The sequence below is a fragment of the Schistocerca piceifrons genome, chromosome 7 (genome assembly GCF_021461385.2).
Source record: "Schistocerca piceifrons isolate TAMUIC-IGC-003096 chromosome 7, iqSchPice1.1, whole genome shotgun sequence".
NCBI lineage: Eukaryota > Metazoa > Arthropoda > Insecta > Orthoptera > Acrididae > Schistocerca > Schistocerca piceifrons.
Genome location: NC_060144.1, coordinates 217,757,596 through 217,779,888, shown reverse-complemented (window position 1 = coordinate 217,779,888; position 22,293 = coordinate 217,757,596). Strand labels below are relative to the sequence as shown.

The window sequence follows — 22,293 nt, the reverse complement described above, 5'->3', positions numbered from 1 at the left end:
TCGGCATGCTGAAGGTTGTGTGAAGTCACTGTCCTGTCACTCCGTGTCAATCAGCCAACTGCATTTGCCCTTCAGCTTCTCTAAAGCATCAAACACATCATGTGATGTTGCTAATGTTCCATGTATCATGTCCATATACACTCTTCAGCCTCAACACATATTATTCAGCCTTTCATGAAGAAACTGGTGATTTCACCTTCTGCCATAAGGAATTCAATCACAGAATGCTGTCTTACTGTATGTCAATGTTGGCCATTTTCTAAACTTATACAGTGCTGTCATCTGTTGATGCAGCGCACTGTTACATGAGTGGGCTGTATAAGAAGGTTTGTGGAACTGAGCCAAATTCGTTATTTCTACATTGCCAACTTCATGAAGGAGGCTTTACTTTCTGACTGATCCTCGTAATAATTGCATCTTGCATAAGACAACTTTTGCATGGTAGTTTTGCAGATGTAATATTTAAAATCTTTCCAACTATGTTTGTCATAGCCTACGTACTGCAAATGCTGTGCCAAAGCACATTTTTTTAACTTTTCACAAGGAGTTCAACATACATGTTATCTATAATTAAATTTCCAATTTCAAAATGCTGTAGAAAGAGAATCACTGCTCAGAATGATGTCAAATTTGAATGGCATATTACTGACACTGGAGAAAACTTCATGGGGAATAACAACACAAATTCGGCAGATAGATGGCACTGTAAGCATCAGAATATGCACACCAACAAATCTGTGGCACACAGCTGTTTCTCAGTTTGTGTCCGAGATGCCCAACATGAGTGTCTCCATGTCTCCATGAAGGATGACACATTGCTAGTAAACCTAGAATGGTGACAGTGTGCCAGTAGCCATGCTGTAGTTCTGGACACTCAAGGGTATCAAAAAAGGCATTGGTCTCAAACATGCAATGCACAGGAAACTGCCCGAATGCTGGACATGCCTGCAAGCACTGTTCATAAAATCCTGCAAAACATCCTGCTTTACTATCCATACAAAATTAACCATGTTCAGGAACTGCTTCCTGCTGAGCAGCCAGAAACACAAACATTCACTCTGGAACTTTTTGCTTGAATGGAAGTGGAAAATTAATGGCCACGGAACATTCTGTGGACAGACAAAGCCCATTTCCATCTCCAATGATGTGTCAACATGCAGAATTGCAGAATATGGGCAACTGAAAATCTGCAAGTCAGTATCAATTTATTCTGCAAAGATGATTGTGTGGTGTTGGTTGACAGCATTGTTTATCCTAGGGCCATACTTTTCTGAGGGAATGAGTCTGGAGGAGCAGCTACCTGTACCATCACTGGTAAATGCTCTAAGAGTCTTTTGCATGCCAGTGACATTCCAACCCATCAACAGCATGGATGTGTGGGTAGGATAATCTTTATGCAAGATGGTGCCTCTCTGCACATTGCACAGCCAGTGAAGTGGCTGCTGCAGAGGTATTTTGGAAATGCTAGAATTATCAGCCATCATTTCTCTACAGCTTGGCTGTCAAGATCACCTGATCATAATCTATGTGGCTTCTAGCAGTGGGGTTATCTGAAACACATTGTGTTCAGTGGTCCAGTTATGAACATAGCTGAACTGAAGGCATGCATTGCACAATGCATTCTGAATATGACCCCTGAAACACCCAGTCTATTGTGGAATATGCTGGTTCTCGATTTCATCTTGCAGCAGAAAATGGTGGACAGTATACTGAACATGTCTTGCAGCTGTCTCACGTCAGTAAGAAGCTGATGTCATTTTGCTTTCTATGTGGTTTTTGGTGCCAGGACAATTAAAACCTGATGTCATTTTGGTTTTTATTAGTTTTTGGCACACAGGACAGTTGAAAACCAATTTTTCCCATCCAGTGTTGTATGCCTTATCTAGCTAACAATGGCTCATCTGTTGACTATTGAAGTTGTGCAGTCATTACACTGAACAGCATGGATGCCACAATGTGCAACTCAAACCATGGCTGTCATATTGCGATTCATCTGTCATTTGCAGTCACCCTATTTATGTTAAGACACTTACAGTGCCATTTATTGGTAAAGTTTTCATTAACTTTTTTTAAAATTTTATTTGATTTTATTTTTCCATGATTTTCTCCACTGTGTCAATAATAGTCTGTCCAAATTTGATGTCATTCTGATTAGTAGTTCTCTTTCTTTCCACAGTGTTCGCAACCTGGAACTTGAATTATGGACACCCTGTACATAAAACTGGAACTGCCTCAGTATTATGTTTTAAAAAAAGTTAATAAATGTAAAAATAAAAAATTAACACCATTAGTAGCAATAGAACAATGAAAAAGCAGGGATGATGATTCCTGAGATAGCCACAGTGGAAACAAGTGATCTAAAAGTTTTATATAAAGTAAAAAAAAATTCAATAAAATCTTTTAATGGTAAAAAAATGAGTATAAAGCCACTATGTTTTTAATAGTAAAGACCACAAGTGAATAACATTAAATGATGACTAATTTCATCTTATTCTATGGCCATATCAGAAGATGGCTGTATAATCAACTGAAACGAGTCACTGCTTAATGTTTTTCACTTGCGATCTTGACTATTAAAAGATTGCAGTAAATATGTTTTAACTTTATGTAAAGTAGGGATTATTGTAACATTTCTTGCATAATGGCCCAAAAATGGTCCTGTTGACCTTAATCATACATGGAGAAAAACGTCCAGCATATGATGTTACCCACACAGTCATGTCCACAGAATAGAGTAACATAGCCTAATTGTGTTACTAATACTAGGGACTTTAAGCATACTATAGCTGTCTGTCATCGACCTTCAACATTTACAGTGGTTGCTGTCTTAATGTTTACTATCACTGGAATCCACAGCTTGAATCGACTGCAGACCTGTTGATGATTAGCATACTTGAATGGGTTCCTGTGTACTATACACCAACTGTGTGTTAAGCTCGAGTTTGACATGGTTTGAAAGAAACATATTTCTTGTGAGCAATTGTGTGGCTCTACTTTGATTGAGGAAATAAACTTTATTTTAACACAGACACCAAAGTGGAACTGAACAATTATGCAATATACATCATGCATTAAGGATACAGGAATTTCTGACACAGAAAGTTGCTTGTTATCATCAGAAATTGCCAAGGATACAACAACAATTCCAGCAGTCACATCAAAAGAATCTAGCAACAAACCAGTCATCATTCCCTTGATTTCCGCTCTTCAATGAGGCAAAAGAAAAGTGGGACAAATACTTGTACCACCAACAACATTTCACAGCATTCAGGTTCAAGCCAACAATTCATAGTGTTCCCCATTTCCCCTGTGTACCACACTCAATTTTCCTTTCCTTTACAAAAATTAACCCTCATCAGGTCCATCAGTGTTGTCTCTCAGGAAAATGTCAATCTATTACTTGCAGAAGCCAAGTTGCAGTTTCTATTAGAATTTTATCAGTACCATTAGCACTCAGGCAAGTCTTACTGCTCGTTAATAACAGATTCAGAAGCACTCAAAAGAAAATTCAGATTTATATGTGGATTGAAAAAGTAAAAATTTTGTATGACAAATCTCTCCTTCAAGTCACTGTTGCTCAATTAGCTGTCTATCAAAATATTTCAAAAGAGGTATCAATGCTTAATGACTCACCTCTCGAAGAGATAACATGCATAATGCAATCATTTGCAATAGCTCAAATAACTAACAAATGTTTTCGAGGAACACTACATGTAGCAAAAGTCAAAGTGCCGACACATCGTACAACACACCAGAATCCAATGGCATCTCATGTCTACCCTTAGTGTTATTTGTCAGTTTTGGTTGCGACTTTGTCAAACTTGATTCACAAAGATGGCTTAGTGCAGCAGGCCAGCCATGTGCCACCATCAAGTTCAACATGTCTCAAAAAGCACACCAGGACTGATTGTCCCAGTCATTGGGACATTTGCACATTTTTCCATGAACAAGTAAGTACATACTGTAACAGCTTGTCAAACAGACTGCAGACTGAAAAAGCCTTTGCAGTTATAGCCCTTTAGCACAAGAAACATCAGTGTTGCATCTAGCAGGCAGTCTGCTTTTACAAAGAGTAATAATATTGTTTGGACAATGACAATAGAGAGTTAGAACTGAAGTAGTCATTAGAGCTTCCATTCCCTTTCCCATTTTTTTCCACTTTCTACTGCCTAGATTCACCACCGTTATCGCTAACACACAGGAACAGCATTCATCGAATTTGAGGTCAAATTGCAGTAAAATTCTGTTGCAAACAAATCACCTGAACAGTTCCATTTTACACTGTTAATAGTGTGCCAGTTGGGAGAATTTTTGGTATAGATAATTTTTTTCTTTTTTTTTTATATTTTCAACTCAATAAAAATTTAATGTTATTTCCAGGAGATTGCCAAATATTTGCATCAATATTTTCACCTACATTATGCTGTAAAGATGATTCCAAAGCTCAGATATTCCTAAAGCGAAATGCAGTTCCAGAGTTCTATCGTTTCTCTTATGAACACTCATCAAATAGGGATTTGGTTACAGAATCAAGGCGTTATAGAACCAATACCCTGTAATGGGTGATGTCACTGGTAGTTTATTATTATTATTATTATTATTTATAATATGGCCTTCATTGGACAACTCTAGTCAAAAATACAAAGTTGTAAACAAGTTGTCACACAGGGATACAATTTGGCTCAACAATAACTTAATATGATATTTAGGTAATATAATTATTAGAGTCTGTTCTTATATGAAAGGTGTTTTGCTCTTTTGTCTGCCCAATATTTCTTCATTCTTTCAGATATTTTCTTTCTTTCTTCATCTGAGACCACTTTTCCTGTACTCCTTTTACTGATTTTCATTTGTAGTCTGGTTTGTGGGTCTTGCAGTATTCTGGTTTTCTCTGTCTTGTTTTTTAGGTCATCTACTGTAATTTGGAGTTCTTTTATATCTTCCTTAATTCCTGTGATCCGTTTAATGTCGCTCTTGCTATTCCACAATTTTTGTATTATTTTTTTACTAATTCTGTTTGCCGGAGTTCTCATCAGATGTCCAAAGAATGAGATGAGTTTCTTCCTGATCGTGCTCATGACAGGTTCTATTTTCTTATATACTGTTTCATTTGATGCTATTCTCCAATGTCCATTTATTTTATACTGTTTCTTTATACATGTCCTAATTATTCTTCTTTCTATTTTTAGTATTCTGTCAATTTCTGCTGTATTAGTAGTTTTGAAGATAGTTTCAGTTGCATACGTTATTTCTGGTTGTGTAACTGTTTTATAGTGTTTTAATTTTGCATCTATAGATAGGATTTTTTTGTTGTATGTAGTTTTGATAATGTAATTTGCGTAGTTCAGTTTTTTTATTCTATTCTGCCATGATGGCTTCTCATTAACATTGTATGTTATTATTTCGCCTAAATATTTAAATTTATCAACAATTTTGATTTCCTGTTCTCCTACTGTAATTTTGTTTGCAAGTGGTGGATCAGTTAGCATAATCTCCATTTTTTCAAATGATATTCTAAGGCCTACTTTCTCTGCTATTTCTTGTAGTGATTTCACTTGTTGCCTGGCTTCTTAAATGGTGTTGGCTACGAGAGCAAGATCATCAGCAAATCCCAAGCAGTTTAAGCTAATATCATCTTTTGCATTTCCAATTCTTATCATCTTTGGATTGTCCTTGTACCATTCTCTCATTATGTATTCCAGTGCACAGTTGAACAGTAATGGTGATAGGCAGTCACCTTGTCTTAAGCCTGTTTTTATGAGGAATGGTTCCGAAATTTCTCCTCTAAACTTCAGTTTTGATTTGGTGTTGGTTAGAGTGAGTTGTATTATTTTAATTAGTTTTAGATGGAGTCCTAGATTTCTTAAAATTTTTAATACTGAAGGTCTGTGGAGACAGTCATATGCCTTCTTAAAATCTACAAATGTTATTGCCAGAGGTTTGTTCTGTTTCTTGTAGTATGCCATAATCAATTTTAAACTAATTATCTGCTCTGCACAGCTTCTCCATGGTCTGAAACCTCCCTGATATTCCCCTAACTCCTGTTCTAATTGCTCCTTGATTCTTTCATATAGGATCTTGGATAGAACTTTGTATGTGCAATCTAGGAGAGAGATTCCTCTGTAGTTGTCTGGGTTGCTCTTATCTCCCTTTTTGTGTGGTGGGTGGATGATAGCTGTGGTCCAATGTTCGGGGAATCGTTCTGTTACTCAAATTTTTGTTAGAGCCATGTGTAAGGAGGTTTTGACTGTGTCACTTGCATATTTCCGCATTTCAACAAAAACCTGATCTTCTCCACATGCCTTATAATTTTTTTGTTCTTTAAGAATTTTTTCTACTTCTTGGAAAGCTGGAGGATCTAGTTTGTTAGGTTTGGTTTTTATTGGGGTATTTATGTTGATTTGTAAGGGTTCTTTGGGTTCCTCACAATTCAGAAGTTTGTTAAATGCTTTTGCCATGATTTTTTGCATTTTCCTTGTTACTGTGTGTCAATCTTCCATCTTCATCCTTCAGTATTAGTGTAGGGGCCTCATATTGTTGTAGTTGTTTCCCAAAGATTTTATAGTAGTTCCTGGAGTTGGTTTTATGGTAATTACCTTCTATAGAGTTTATAATATCTTTATGGAATCCTCTCTTGATTCTTCTAATATTTTGTGGTAGTAATATGAAAACCCAATTGTTTTCTCCAAGTGTGACTTCAAACCAACCAGAAATGTGCAATCGCAAATATATACATGTGTCCTCTATGTCTTTCACAGTGGCATGCTTCAATAAAATCTTCTCGGTTTACAAGCTGCTTTATTTCAAATAAAACACTCAAGGTTTTGATAGCTGTTTCCGCCATTGTCATCAGAAGTTGAAATCAGTGACTGCGAGGGCTGGCATTGTGTTCTGCTTATACAGATGTAATGGCAGCATCTGGAATCTTCCAGAGAGGGCCAGAGTGGCACACCCATGGAAGGCATGTTGGGAACCTCCTATCAGCTCTGCCTTGCTGCACGACCCAGTAATGTCACATGGCGCGAGTGGCCAGTGCCACATTTTAAACTTCTGCTCCTGCATCCCTACAAACATCAAGCCTATGTGTTTGGACACTGAGCAAAAGCAAAGACATAAGCTTGACGCTTCTAGTGATGTGGGAGCAGAAGTTTGAAACATGGCGCTGGCCACTTGCAACACATTATGTTGCTCAGTCCTGCAGCTGGACAGAGATGCTAGGAGCTGCCCAACTTGTCTTCTACACATACACCACTCCAGCCCACTTTGGAAGGTTCCAGATGCTGCCATTACATCTGTATCTGCAGAACACAGTGCCAGCTCTGGCAGTCAGTGATTTCAACTCCTGATAACGATTGTGGGGACAGCTATCAAAAACTCGAATGTTTTATTTGAAATGATGGGACTTGTAAAGAGAGAAGATTTTATAACGAAACAAACACATACACATCCCATCCCTAGCTGATGAGCTATTAACATAATTAAAAGGTGGTCAATGGTTTTCAAAGACAGACTTTGCTGCCATTTACTTTCAATTATTACAAGATGAAACATTCTAGAATTTTCTTGTAGCTAATACTACTTTTGTATAGAATCATTAAAAACAATAATTTGTTGTCAGTTATAAACTAACCACAAGAATGTTTTTCACTACCTGTGTATCTCCATCTATATCTATACTCTGCAAACCACCAAGAGATGCATGGCAGAGGGTATGTCCCATTGTACTAGTTATGAGAGTTTCTTTCAGTTCCATTCATGTATGGAGTGCAGGAAGAATGAGTGTTTAAATGCCTTATGCATGCACTAATTATTCTAATCTTATCCTCATGATTCCTATGTGAGTGATACATAGGGGACTGTAGTAAATATCTAGAGTCATCATTTAAAACCAGTTCTTCAAACTTTGTTTAATAGGCTTTCTCGAGATAGTTTACTTATTGTATTGTATTGTACGTTAACCGAGGGCCTAGAAACGATGGAGAGGCTCCGTCCCCACTGCAGCCGCAGTGGTCCACAACCCCACGACTGCTACCGCAGTCCACTTCACCCCTCTGCCATCCCATACCGAACCACTCTTCCAGGGTTATTGTGCGGTTTGACCCTGGTTGACACCCCACCCCCCTGGTGGAGGAAAGCAGTGGCATTTTTAAGGCCTGGCGTAGTTCAAACAATTGGCCCTTGTAAGTTTATTCCAAAGGCTCAACCATTTCAACTGGAAAAACTTACACGAAACTTATTTCAATATGGTATATTCAGGATACTTCTTGGCTGTCTCACAAAATCCCTCCCTCCCTGAAACTGACACATTTAGCCAGAAACAGTCAATTTAACACCACAGAGGTTGTGGTTGGAAAGGTGCTGATTAAGGTATTCTGTTGTTTTGCAAGCAGTTGACTGACTGTGCATCCAGGGACTTGAGTTGCATTTCAATCTCCAGCAGTTGTGGAGCATCTAAGCTGGACTGCAACTATTGACCAGCATGGTCCAACAGGTAATGGAGAACAGGGTGGTAGCTAAGATGATCAACATCTCACCTACTGCTTTCTCCATTTGGTTTTTGAATCATTTGGTACAGCCACGCAATAAGTAACCTGCAGTCTTGTTCAAATCTCTGGAGAAAAATGCTAAGTTGTCTTCCATAACAATAGGGTCAATCCCAATGTTATCAAAAGCTCTTTCTCTAAGAATCTTGCTACTGATTAGGTAAAAGAAAGAATAAAAGAGAAAGATACAAGACAAAATAGGTCTCCCAATTATCTTACACTTTGGATCCATTTCACTGACTCACCAATTCACCATCACGGGAACATTTTCAGAATCTAAGTCAGAGAAGCTCATTTGTTATGGACACCAGTTACAATAAGCATTAAGGACACTTCAGAATAGGGAATTCCTTGCTATGGGCATGACTACGAGCAAGAAACTTTAAGATCTACATCAGTTATATCCTGTATTTGCCTGTTCTATAGAGCACATAGTAAATGACACATTCTGACATAGTGTTCTGGTACATGGTTTGATGTTTTTGTCCTTTACAAAAACAAAAAAACTTAACCCACAAAGGTTCAGATGGTAATCCTTGTTTATAAATTTCTATGGAGTAATTGGTAAGAACTTCATTTTGATAGTAAATGAATTGACACTCAGTGTGAAAAGTGAAAAATTACAATGAAGTTACATAAATCTGCTTAAGAGTGATTCCTTATATATTTCTTAATTTTATTAATATCTGTTGCAAGAGGTATCATTCATTCACTCACACATCATGTTCTGTAAATCCCATCAAGAAGGTGAGCCTTCAGATATGTGAAATGAGTCAGGTTATGCACTGACAGGCAGCAGTAACACTGAAGACTAATTCTGTAGAGTATACGAGTAAGAGATTATGATTGGTGTTTAAGTGCTCGGATAACTATAGAAATAACTTAGAAAATATTTTATGTCTGTGAAACCACAAAATACTTCTAAAAATTTACTTAATCCCACTCAACCAGTTGTATCATGCTAAGGATATATTATATCTAAAATCACTGTTATTATCAGAGACCAGATTATATGCATAATAAAAACCTTACAATATGCATGAAAAGTGCTTAAAAATGCGTGAAAAGTGTCGAAATATGCCAGATCAAATAATAAAAAAAAAAAACATGGTAGTTACTCCATGGATTATATCTCAAAGTCAAATCTGTGCATATCAAATTACAAGGAAGAGTGCTGGCCATGTGAAGAATCGGTACATTTAGAAAGCTGGTATCATTTTCTGAATACTTTCTGGTAGAGGTTAGGAAAGCGGCCTTTTTGGGACTATTTTCTAAAAATTTGCAAAATGGGGATGCATACGGTGTTTCAAGAATTGTTCCTCCTTTGCTATTGTCATCAGTAATAAGTGGATGCGATGCGAGTGAGTCGCAGTGAAACAATCGATACGTACAGGGCCAACTTCGAGATATATCGCAAGCAGAGGGACATGCTCGAAAACTCCATAATCTTTTATTTGGACGAAAGTATTATTTACAATTAAGTTTACATTTTTCTGCTATTGTAAACATAAATGGCCAAGTACTGTTCCAAATGTTCAGTAGTAAGATTGTGTCTTCAATTACTCAAAACATTTTTAAAAGCAGAAAAGACCGTTCTACATCAGCTGAGGTAACTGGGCAGTATTTGAATTTGAGTGTTATGTTGCGTGGTGTATACGTAGACAAGGGAAAAAAAATCCTGGATTTTCCCGAATCTCCCAGTTAAAAATACACTTTATTCCTGGTGAAAATACACTTTTTCCATGTTAAGTGACACTATACTTTCCCTCGGAACTGTAAACCTTATGAATCATTTGACTGGTTATGGTTTTATACAGCGGCTTAGGATTTCCTGGAACTTTAGAAAATGAAACTCAGGCGGAAAAGACACATTTTGGAAAGTTCTTTGATGTGCAGCAACACGTACGCTGCATATTTTCATATTACGAAAGTATTAATTCGCATTCCACCAAACACTGCATGTTACTCACTGAAGCATTGAAATTGAGATTGCGATGGGCTTTTGTAAGCCAGTCATAGCTCATGTCACGTGATCTCGCCAGCCGATGACTGTGGATATTCAGAGCATAGGACACATGATGTAGTCAGCCAATAACAACATCATCGTTAAGTAGCGCGAACACACAAATAGGAAAAGTTAATATCCATAATGCTGCTACAAGAAAAGAAAAGCTTTCATATATAGTATTGGTCTCTGAGATTAGTAAGCTGCAAGAGACGCTAAGCTTTCACACATGATGTTGATCTTTTTTGCGCATTTTACACTTTAAGATACATCACACAAATGTGCCAGTAAAATGTTTAGTACCGTCATAAACCTCTGATCTTCTGGGCTCGAAATTCTTCCACATGGATGGTCATCAAAGAGTTGATTTTTAAATGAGAGTCAAACGCTTTGTGATTTAAGAAATTCGTCGTACATTCTCGCACATAGTTCATCTTGGGTGAAAGGAAATTTACTTTGAAAATAACGCTTTTCAAACCACAATTCGTAATATTTTCCCACGATCTGTTCGAAATAGATTTGTTACAGCAGTTGCTAGAGAGCGGCAGATAAGAGGTGTCACAACACTTGCGCAGCTGCGATGATGCAGGAAGCCCGTATGTTCGTACGTGTAAAACATTAAAATACCTTACATTATGTCATAAAATCAAAAAGACATCAGAGGATACTACAAGAGTGTCAGAATTTCGTGAATAATACTGCAATCAATAATTCGCCTTAAAGTGCACATTCATGTAACGAAGTAGGCCTCGACCTGATATTAAGCTCATTCAGTGTGGTTTTAGGGATGTTAATTTTCTTGGAGTACCAGTACTGTATTATCACATGTTGAGTTGTTTATTATGGCATAATGCCATAAGTGCTAGAAGATGAAAACATGCATTTGAAATGCAGCGAACAGTTGAAACTATCCAGTAGTGTGGTAAACACTTCGTTTCAAATAAATTGGCTGCCTCAGCAGAAAAGATAGATAAAAGTCGAATTTCTTTAGCAAAGTGACAAAAGTAACTTCATTATTCTGCAAGGCGATTAATGCTTGACTGTCAGAAAGGTGGAAATAAAATAAAATCTGAAACTAATAACATATTTTAGCCTTCTGTAATTACGTGAATGTATTTTAATTCAATTGACAGCTCCCAGCCACAGAAATCACTTTGTTTTCTTTGATCTGAGAGCAGTAAACGAAGCGGAAACAGCAAAATCACTAAATGTAAACACGGATCACGTGGAGACTAGCTGCCCCCCCCCCCCCTCCCCCACTATAACTCAGATTCCTCCACGTATCAGCCCCAGATCTATGATATTTCGAACCGGGGCAATAGTAGATGGTGGCGCCCCCCCCCCCCCCTCCCCCTCCTCCAGCCCTCTCCATCGAGCGTTTGAGAAAAATATATTCATTTTGTAGCGCACTTCTTTCAGAGGGGTCTGATGCATAAAACATATAACTTAGAGGAAATGTAAGACGTGTTATTTGGTCTCAAGTGTGCCAAAGTGCAGTGTTACGCCTCTTCACACAGCATTCTTCTACCGCAAGTATTTCGCATTGTGGAATTCAAATGTGTATATTTTGTAATGGATGCCACCATCGATGGATCCAGCAGGACGGCGGAAATCAAAATGTCCTGTGGTGCCTCTCCTGCTCCCAGTCAGCCGGTTTGACATCCTGCCCCTCTAAAAAAAACCTCGCAATTAATACTGGATGGAATAATTTGTAACTGGAAGAACAAGAACTCTTCAGAAAATTAAAGACAAGAGACAAGCAAGACAGTACACATTTCTTCAATCCTTAGGTCCTAGCGTTTTTTTCTCTCTAATCTTGCTACGGCTTTACATGAAGTGCTTTCCTTTCTGCGAAAGAATGTGTTACTTCATCAAAATTCGTCAAATGTTTTGCTACATGAAAAATCGAAATGTCGTTGTCTAGTACTGAAAAAGGTGTTAATACAAATAGTACCCAAGACTGCTGTGGTTTCTTGATCTGATTATGTCTATTTTGTCACTGTCTGCTAGATAAAACAGGCCTTTCTAATATTGCAGGGATTGTAACACACACCACACAAATGAGACGGTTTTGGTAATAATGTTCATTTTTATAATACGACAGAATATAACTCGCTAAGTACCAATATCAAATCGCTAACTGGCCTACTACAAGCAGAGAGCTTTATGTTAGGTAATAGTTCCACATTTCATTGAAACGCTCCAGTTTCTCTAGTATGAGATCGAAAAGCAGTAGTATGAAATGTTTTGATAAATTTGGAATCGTCATATTCTTCCATAATTTGTGTGATGTCTCCGTCTCTTCTCCTTCCTCATTCTAACAAACAATCTTCTCATCAATAATTCTGTAACTATTCCTACCAACCCTGCCAGAATAACCCATTTCGTTATCCAGCGATTATTCTTCGGTTAGACGTTGTTACACATTCGTACAACGCGTTTTCCGCGCTACTCCAATATAACTTAAGCGGGGGACTGTACAGTGTACAACTTGCCCTTTCTGGTTTAGCAATCTGACCAAAAATTTTCTGTCAAAATTTTATTTTCTTGGATACACCGAGAAGATAATACGTAATCTTTCTTACCTGTTGTTCTTGTTAGTCGCTTGTTTCCACTTTGGTAGTCTGAATCTATGGACTTTGCTTGTAATTAAAACAATGCTGACCTTTACATACCCAATCAGTCGCATAAACAAACAGCAGTTGTCATTCACCCATTCAGCTTTATTCCGCTAAACTCGTATAGACCCGTCCCCTTTTGTCTGCAGGAAAGTTTATTTCTAGATGTGACAAAGATTACCCTGGCAGCCACATCATGTACACTATGCACACATTCAAAAATCAACTTATGATTCATTCAGAATTCAACTTAAAACGTGTTCAAACATTTTAAGGAACCAACAGGGATGCGTTTCAAAATCATTTGAATAATCGATAGACCAACATGCGCTAGATGGTAGGAGCTTTGTGACACAAGGTTTTCTTCCTCAGGAATATGAATTTGCCCCCTCCGAAATTTTCGCCCGGTTCAGATACCAAGGTTCGCTGCTTACACATCCAACGGCAACATTTCTGTAGCCAGAAGCGAGAGAATGTACTACTCATACGCGACTCAACTGCGCATGCACAAGAGCCCACTCGTAACTGCTTAAATGAATCTAATGTTAACAGTTGTGATGTCAAGCACATCGGAGGTAGTTTGTTGTTACGAAACATTACATACTATATAGACTTCCTAAAGCCTTTCACACATATTGCTGTTCGCAGACGCTCATAAGAGCTGTGTGTGTGTGTTTTTTATATATATATATATATATATATATATATATATATATATATATATATATATATATATATATATATATATATATATATATATATATATATATATATATAAAAAAAAAACAAAGATGATTTGACTTACCAAATGAAAGTGCTGGCAGGTCGACAGACACACAAACAACCACAAACATACACACAAAATTCAAGCTTTCGCAACAAACTGTTGCCTCATCAGGAAAGAGGGAAGGAGAGGGAAAGACGAAAGGAAGTGGGTTTTAAGGGAGAGGGTAAGGAGTCATTCCAATCCCGCGAGTGGAAAGACTTACCTTACGGGGAAAAAAGGACGGGTATACACTCGCACACACACACACATATACAGACACAAGCAGACATATTTAAAGACAAAGAGTTTTCAGAGATGGGAACTTTAAGTGTGAGGCCTTTGGGGGTTATGCCAAATGTCAGACAAGCCTGAGAAAATTAAATATGCGAGCGTAATCTGGCTAGGGTGAAGGCATGTTTGCGGAGGGAATGTAAATAAAACTTAATGGGGTCGTTGTGGGGGTGTTGTGAGGGTGACATGGTATCAGAAGGTGGAAAGTGTAACATGAGGTTGAAATGAAAATGAAAGATAAAAATATATCGGGAGAGATAAGGGTGAACTAGAAAGTAACTGGAGATCTGGTATGAAAAAAGGCGAAAAAGTGTTGGTTAAGTCGATCCTGTGGTGAACTTGGGTTGGTAGACAGCGATGTGCATGAAGGTTAGGTGGTTGTGTTGCCGCTAAAACACGTTAAAGGACGGAGAAATTCGGGAAAATTTCGAAAAAACGTGTAAATGTATTAAAAGGAGTGGTGTTGTGGTGAAAGATTACAAAAATGGGGCTAACAAATGTGAATAATGACGTTAAAACCTGTGGGGAGCGGCTAAAAATGATCAGTGATGTGCGAAAAACGGAAGTGGAAATAAAGCAAAAGTTATTAGAACTAGCCGAAATGGTTGTTTAATACGTGAAAGCAGCTGTTATTGAACTAGAAACGGTGGATTTCATAGCAGCGGTAGTGTTGAAAGCGGAAAATAAAATTTATTTGGTTATGGTTTGGAAGTGGGTTACGTATTATTGAGTATATATAGGCGGGATAAAATTGTATTACGGTAAAAAGGGGAAGGTGAATACAAAGTGAGACTACTGGTAAAAACAGAAGGAGAAAATAAAGAGAAAATAAGACGACAGGAAAGATTTCGAAATGTAACAGCGACAATAACGAACATAATTGTTGGGTTCAAATTAATGATATGGTTATAATAGAGGGAAACATTCCACGTAGGAAATATATATCTAAAAACAAAGATGATTTGACTTACCAAATGAAAGTGCTGGCAGGTCGACAGACACACAAACAACCACAAACATACACACAAAATTCAAGCTTTCGCAACAAACTGTTGCCTCATCAGGAAAGAGGGAAGGAGAGGGAAAGACGAAAGGATTTGGGTTTTAAGGGAGAGGGTAAGGAGTCATTCCAATCCCGGGAGTGGAAAGACTTACCTTAGGGGGAAAAAAGGATGGGTATACACTCGCACACACACACATATCCATCCACACATATACAGACACAAGCAGACATATTAAAAGGCAAAGAGTTTGGGCAGAGATGTCAGTCGAGACGGAAGTGCAGAGGCAAAGAGGTTGTTGAATGACAGGTGAGGTATGAGTGGCGGCAACTTGAAATTAGCGGAGATTGAGGGCTGATGGATAACGGGAATAGAGGATATATTGAAGAGCAAGTTCCCATCTCCGGAGTTCGGATAGGTTGGTGTTAGTGGGAAGTATCCAGATAACCCGGACGGTGTAACACTGTGCCAAGATGTGCTGGCCGTGCACCAAGGCATGTTTAGCCACAGGGTGATCCTCATTACCAACAAACACTGTCTGCCTATGTCCATTCATGCGAATGGACAGTTTGTTGCTGGCCATTCCCACATAGAATGCGTCACAGTGTAGGCAGGTCAGTCGGTAAATCACGTGGGTGCTTTCACACGTGGCTCTGCCTTTGATCGTGTACACCTTCCGGGTTACAGGACTGGAGTAGGTGGTGGTGGGAGGGTGCATGGGACAAGTTTTACACCAGGGGCAGTTACAAGGGTAGGAGCCAGAGGGTAGGGAAGAAGGTTTGGGGATTTCATAGGGATGAACTACGAGGTTACGAAGGTTAGGTGGACGGCGGAAAGACACTCTTGGTGGAGTGGGGAGGATTTCATGAAGGATGGATCTCATTTCAGGGCAGGATTTGAGGAAGTCATATCCCTGCTGGAGAGCCACATTCAGAGTCTGATCCAGTCCCGGAAAGTATCCTGTCACAAGTGGGGCACTTTTGTGGTTCTTCTGTGGGAGTTTCTGGGTTTGAGAGGATGAGGAAGTGGCTCTGGTTATTTGCTTCTGTACCAGGTCAGGAGGGTAGTTGCGGGATGCGAAAGCTGTTGTCAGGTTGTTGGTGTAATGCTTCAGGGATTCCGGACTGGAGCAGATTCGTTTGCCATGAAGACCTAGGCTGTAGGGAAGGGACCGTTTGATGTGGAATGGGTGGCAGCTGTCATAATGGAGGTACTGTTGCTTGTTGGTGGGTTTGATGTGGACGGACGTGTGAAGCTGGCCATTGGACAGGTGGAGGTCAACGTCAAGGACAGTGGCATGGGATTTGGAGTAGGACCAGGTGAATCTGATGGAACCAAAGGAGTTGAGGTTGGAGAGGAAATTTTTGAGTTCTTCTTCACTGTGAGTCCAGATCATGAAGATGTCATCAATAAATCTGTACCAAACTTTGGGTTGGCAGGCCTGGGTAACCAAGAAGGCTTCCTCTAAGTGACCCATGAATAGGTTGGCGTATGAGGGGGCCATCCTGGTACCCATGGCTGTTCCCTTTAATTGTTGGTATGTCTGGCCTTCAAAAGTGAAGAAGTTGTGGGTCAGGATGAAGCTGGCTAAGGTAATGAGGAAAGAGGTTTTAGGTACGGTGGCAGGTGATCAGCGTGAAAGGAAGTGCTCCATCGCAGCGAGGCCCTGGACGTGCGGGATATTTGTGTATAAGGAAGTGGCATCAACGGTTACAAGGATGGTTTCCGGGGGTAACAGATTGGGTAAGGATTCCAGGCGTTCGAGAAAGTGGTTGGTGTCTTTGATGAAGGATGGGAGACTGCATGTAATGGGTTGAAGGTGTTGATCTACGTAGGCAGAGATACGTTCTGTGGGGACTTGGTAACCAGCTACAATGGGGCGGCCGGGATGATTTGGTTTGTGAATTTTAGGAAGAAGGTAGAAGGTAGGGGTGCGGGGTGTCGGTGGGGTCAGGAGGATGATGGAGTCAGGTTAAAGGTTTTGTAGGGGGCCTAAGGTTCTGAGGATTCCTTGAAGCTCCGCCTCGACATCAGGAATGGGATTACCTTGGCAAACTTTGTATGTGGTGTTGTCTGAAAGCTGACGCAGTCCCTCAGCCACATACTCCCGCCGATCAAGTACCACGGTCGTGGAACCCTTGTCTGCCGGAAGAATGACGATGGATCGGTCAGCCTTCAGATCACCACTGCTGAAGCCCAGGCTATCCGTGATCTGAAGGCCTGTCCAATGGCCAGCTTCACACGTCCGTCCACATCAAACCCACCAACAAGCAACAGTACCTCCATTATGACAGCTGCCACCCATTCCACATCAAACAGTCCCTTCCCTACAGTCTAGGTCTTCGTGGCAAACGAATCTGCTTCAGTCCGGAATCCCTGAACCATTACACCAACAACCTGACAACAGCTTTCGCATCCTGCAACTACCCTCCTGACCTGGTACAGAAGCAAATAACCAGAGCCACTTCCTCATCCTCTCAAACCCAGAAACTCCCACAGAAGAACCACAAAAAGTGCCCCACTTGTGACAGGATACTTTCCGGGACTGGATCAAACTCTGAATGTGGGTCTCCAGCAGGGATAAGACTTCCTCAAATCCTGCCCTGAAATGAGATCCATCCTTCATGAAATCCTCCCCACTCCACCAAGAGTGTCTTTCCGCCGTCCACCTAACCTTCGTAACCTCTTAGTTCATCCCTATGAAATCCCCAAACCCTCTTCCCTACCCTCTGGCTCCTACCCTTGTAACCACCCCCGGTGTAAAACCTGTCCCATGCACCCTCCCACCACCACCTACTCCAGTCCTGTAACCTGGAAGGTGTACACGATCAAAGGCAGAGCCACGTGTGAAAGCACCCACGTGATTTACCAACTGACCTGCCTACACTGTGACACATTGTATGTGGGAATGGCCAGCAACAAACTGTCCATTCGCATGAATGGACAAAGGCAGACAGTGTTTGTTGGTAACGAGGATCACCCTGCGGCTAAACATGCCTTGGTGCACGGCCAGCACATCTTGGCACAGTGTTACACCGTCCGGGTTATCTGGATACTTCCCACTAACACCAACCTATCCGAACTCCGGAGATGGGAACTTGCTCTTCAATATATCCTCTCTTCCTGTTATCCACCAGCCCTCAATCTCCACTAATTTCAAGTTGCCGCCACTCATACTTCACCTGTCATTCAACAATCTCTTTGCCTCTGCACTTGCATCTCGACTGACATCTCTGCCCAAACTCTTTGCCTTTTAATATGTCTGCTTGTGTCTGTATATGTGTGGATGGATATGTGTGTGTGTGCGAGTGTATACCCATCCTTTTTTCTCCCTAAGGCAAGTCTTTCCGCTCCCGGGATTGGAATGACTCCTTACTCTCTCCCTTAAAACCCAAATCCTTTCGTCTTTCCCTCTACTTCCCTCTTTCCTGACGAGGCAACCGTTGATTGCGAAAGCTAGAATTTTGTGTGTATGTTTGTGTTTGTTTGTGTGTCTATCGACGTGCCAGCGCTTTCGTTTGGAAGTCACATCATCTATGTTTCTAGATATATTTTTTTCCCCACGTGGAATGTTTCCATATATATATATATATATATATATATATGTTTGTGTTTGTTTGTGTGTCTATCGACCTGCCAGCGCTTTCGTTCGGTAAGTCACCTCATCTTTGTTTTTTTTATATATATATATATATATATATCGTTATAATAGAGGGAAACATTCCACGTATATATATATATATATATATATATATATATATATATATATATATATGGTGCATTTCCTTTGCAAGTTAAGTTTTATTCTCTGGTTCATGTTTTGTTGCTGCAGTATTATTCTGCAGTAGCAGGATAACAGTAATATCCTTCGTTAGAGTATCGGTTCTTACCAGTCAAAATTACAAAAAATTAACTGAAAACTAAAACAATGAAAAATTCCCGGGTTTTTCCCGGGATGAAAAAAATTCCCGGGTCTTTCCCGGATCTCCTGGTTGTCCCAGGTCGTATACACCCTATGTTGGCACTTATTGTTTCTGGTAATAGTTTAAAACTTTTCTGTAAGTTTTCTTGGGAATACCTTCGGCAATGAAGAGTTCACTAGAATAATTTTATCCGTTAACTGAATAGATTCATTAAATGCCAAACCTTCAGTTTCAAGCTTTTTAATACTTGCAGGTATATGGTAAAATGAGTGCTAATCACAGCAATGTCATTTTTAATACTGAAATCATTAAAAGCTTCCTTGCACTTGCAAACTGCCAAAGCCTCTGCACTATCGAAGTCATTTACTACCCTTCTAATGGCCTCAAAATATTCATTGTAGTACAACACAGCTTCAACCCACGTACCCCAATGAGTTACCACTGATTCGGGAGATAAAGGCACGTTTGGTAGTTTTTCTCTGTAGGCACTGATGTGCGGGGAGCCTTTAGAAACACTTTCTTTGTGGATGAAATTAGTTTCTTTACATTAACACACATAGAATGTACTTCTTCAGCAAGGCAATGTACTCCATGAGCAAAGCACGTCACATGAATCAAAACGGGATAAAATACTTGCGAGGGTTTTCCTGCTTTGATCATATACGGAGTAGCATCTGAAATAAACACAAACATTCTTTCATCTGCAGAAGATTCTGGAAATATTTTTCTAATACCCTCATTCACAAATCTGGTGATCATAGAATGATTTACTTTTTCAAGTTATTTGCAGGCCGCTAAATAGGAAGAAGAAAGCTCTTCTTTTAAAGCACCAACAATTAAATTTTCAATGTAACGGCCACAAGTATCTGTAGTTTCATCAACTGAAATCCAGATAATGCTGTCCTTGAGTTCATTGCATATTTCTTCCAGAATGATCACGTAAATTGTCGGTGTGTAATTTTTACGCAATGTTCATTTGCCTGGTATATTTTGATTTAAGCAATATTTGCACAGGATGCTTCTGAGGATAGGGTTTGTAAGTTTGTGAAGCGGAATATTGCTTGCAATGAAAGCTTCACATAGATCCCTGTTAAACCATTTTTTGTTTGTTACTTTTGGACAAATGCCTGCTACTGCAACTTGCTACTGTCAGAAGTTGTTGTCGTGGTTCTTTCTTCTGCATTCCTGCAGTATGGAGACTTGCCTTGACATGCTGGTCTATTTGAAACTTTTTGTTGCATGAAACATTTTTCTCACAAACTCGACAACATAAAACAATTCCGTCATATGTAAATGTTCCAGGATGTTCAACTATGCATGAAACGACATTTCTTTTTTCTGGTGGCATGGCACACAACATATTACACACTACACGTTGTAAACACATTCAACTATGTACAAGTAAACAGAAAGCTAAACAGAAACAATGGACGTGTGACTAAAAGCTTGAGTAATTTAATTTAATTGTTGCTGGCGTGTACTGTATGACAGCAAAGGGGATTAACAGTGGGTGTGGGTGCACAAGCATTGACTCTGCCTGCCTGTTCCTGTTGCTCTTCTATAATGATTTTGGTAGGCAGTGGCTTCTTGGTTCATGATTGCATGCAGTCCTAGGTCATGGTCAATCTGAGAGACATCAAAACTAGATCGAGCTAGACACCATCCATCTAAATTTTTAAAATATTGTAAACATAGAGCGAAAATATGCATTGTCACTAGTTTTTAGTTAAAATCTGCAATAACCAGTGAAAAAGAGCCAAATATGCAAATGCATATGCAACATGCAAATGTATATAATCGGGTCTCTAGTTATTATGCTTACTTTACAACATTTTAGCAAATTACTGGAGATAGGACAAATGACTTTATAAAATGATGGCTCCAAGCTTAAAAATAGCAGTTACTTTAAAAAAAACATCAGTTACCTGGAAAAGTAGGATCATTGACTGTCCAAAAGTTTTGAAGTTATAGACATCATCAATCCCACTCTTCTCCTTCACATTCATAAAGAATGACATACCAAAAATGGCAAAGATGAACATCACTAGGAAGAGTAGCAGACAGATGTTAAACAGTGCTGGCAATGACATCGCCAATGCAAACAAAAGAGTTCTGATGCCTTTAGCACCTTTAACTAGACGGAGCACTCTGCCCACTTTTGCTACTCGAACGACCCTCAGAAGAGTTGGTGACACAAAGTACTTCTCAATAATATCACTGAGCACCAGACCTAAGGGGAAAAAAATCGATAATTAACTGACACTGTGACACCATGAGCAACAGTTTCAATGAAAATTTTCTTACTACACTTTTCAAATTAATACAGAAGTTTGCTATCATAAATAAATTAGCCTTTGGTTACAAAATTGGTTTTTGATTTTATTTAATGGATAATTGGTTTTCCAACTACCAGTTTCTTCTTCAGGTGTATTTGTGAACAGTTCTCATTTCCTGAAATGGAATACATAAGTTTGTTTTAAGCTGAGAAAACTAAATATCTCCAAAATGATTGTATAAAAAATGTTCTACGTGAAAAATTAATATTAGTAACGGGAACATCTGTCTGTGCTACAAATGATCATCTCATGTTTGGGTGGGATCAACTTTGTATTTTCAAATGGGTACCCTCCATTTTTACTGCCTATTCAGATTCTACACCAAAAAAATACATGATTTATTCAAACCATTATTTCCCATCTGTGGTAAATGGCACTGTAATTGACAACTAGAAAGTGTGTCTGTTTTTACAATTAAGAACCAACACATTTGATCCTTCATTTCGTTTATGATGTAAATGTAAACCTTCATGTTATAACAGTTGATATTGATGTTCAAACATTACTTGAGTATTGAAAATGTGATTATACAGTACAAATAACATGGCTAGTCATTGTCATTTCTGTCAAATAAGCTATCTGTATGGTAACACAGTTTTCTGTTCCCTAGGAGGTTGATTAAGATGAATACACAGACCATCAGAATACTAGATTTTGGAGCCTGTCTTCAAACCTCACTATCATGGTCACTGATTTTGGTGAGTTTCCATCTTACCACTGTAACTCTTGCACTGGCCACTACACAGTTACTGACAGAATACCAACCACAACCAATGTAACAAGATAAAATGTTCATGAAGTGACAGTGAC

The 22,293-nt window shown here is 39.2% G+C and overlaps 1 protein-coding gene across 1 annotated transcript in view; it reads right to left on the bottom strand.

The window, feature by feature from the left end:
* The window catches only part of LOC124709134 (sodium channel protein para), an 878,324-nt gene that overhangs the window by 37,951 nt on the left and 818,080 nt on the right, over positions 1-22,293 (bottom strand). The window contains exon 32 of the mRNA XM_047240797.1: positions 21,073-21,377. Within this exon, the coding sequence (XP_047096753.1) occupies positions 21,073-21,377 (305 nt within the window). The remainder of the gene's footprint in view (positions 1-21,072; positions 21,378-22,293) is intronic.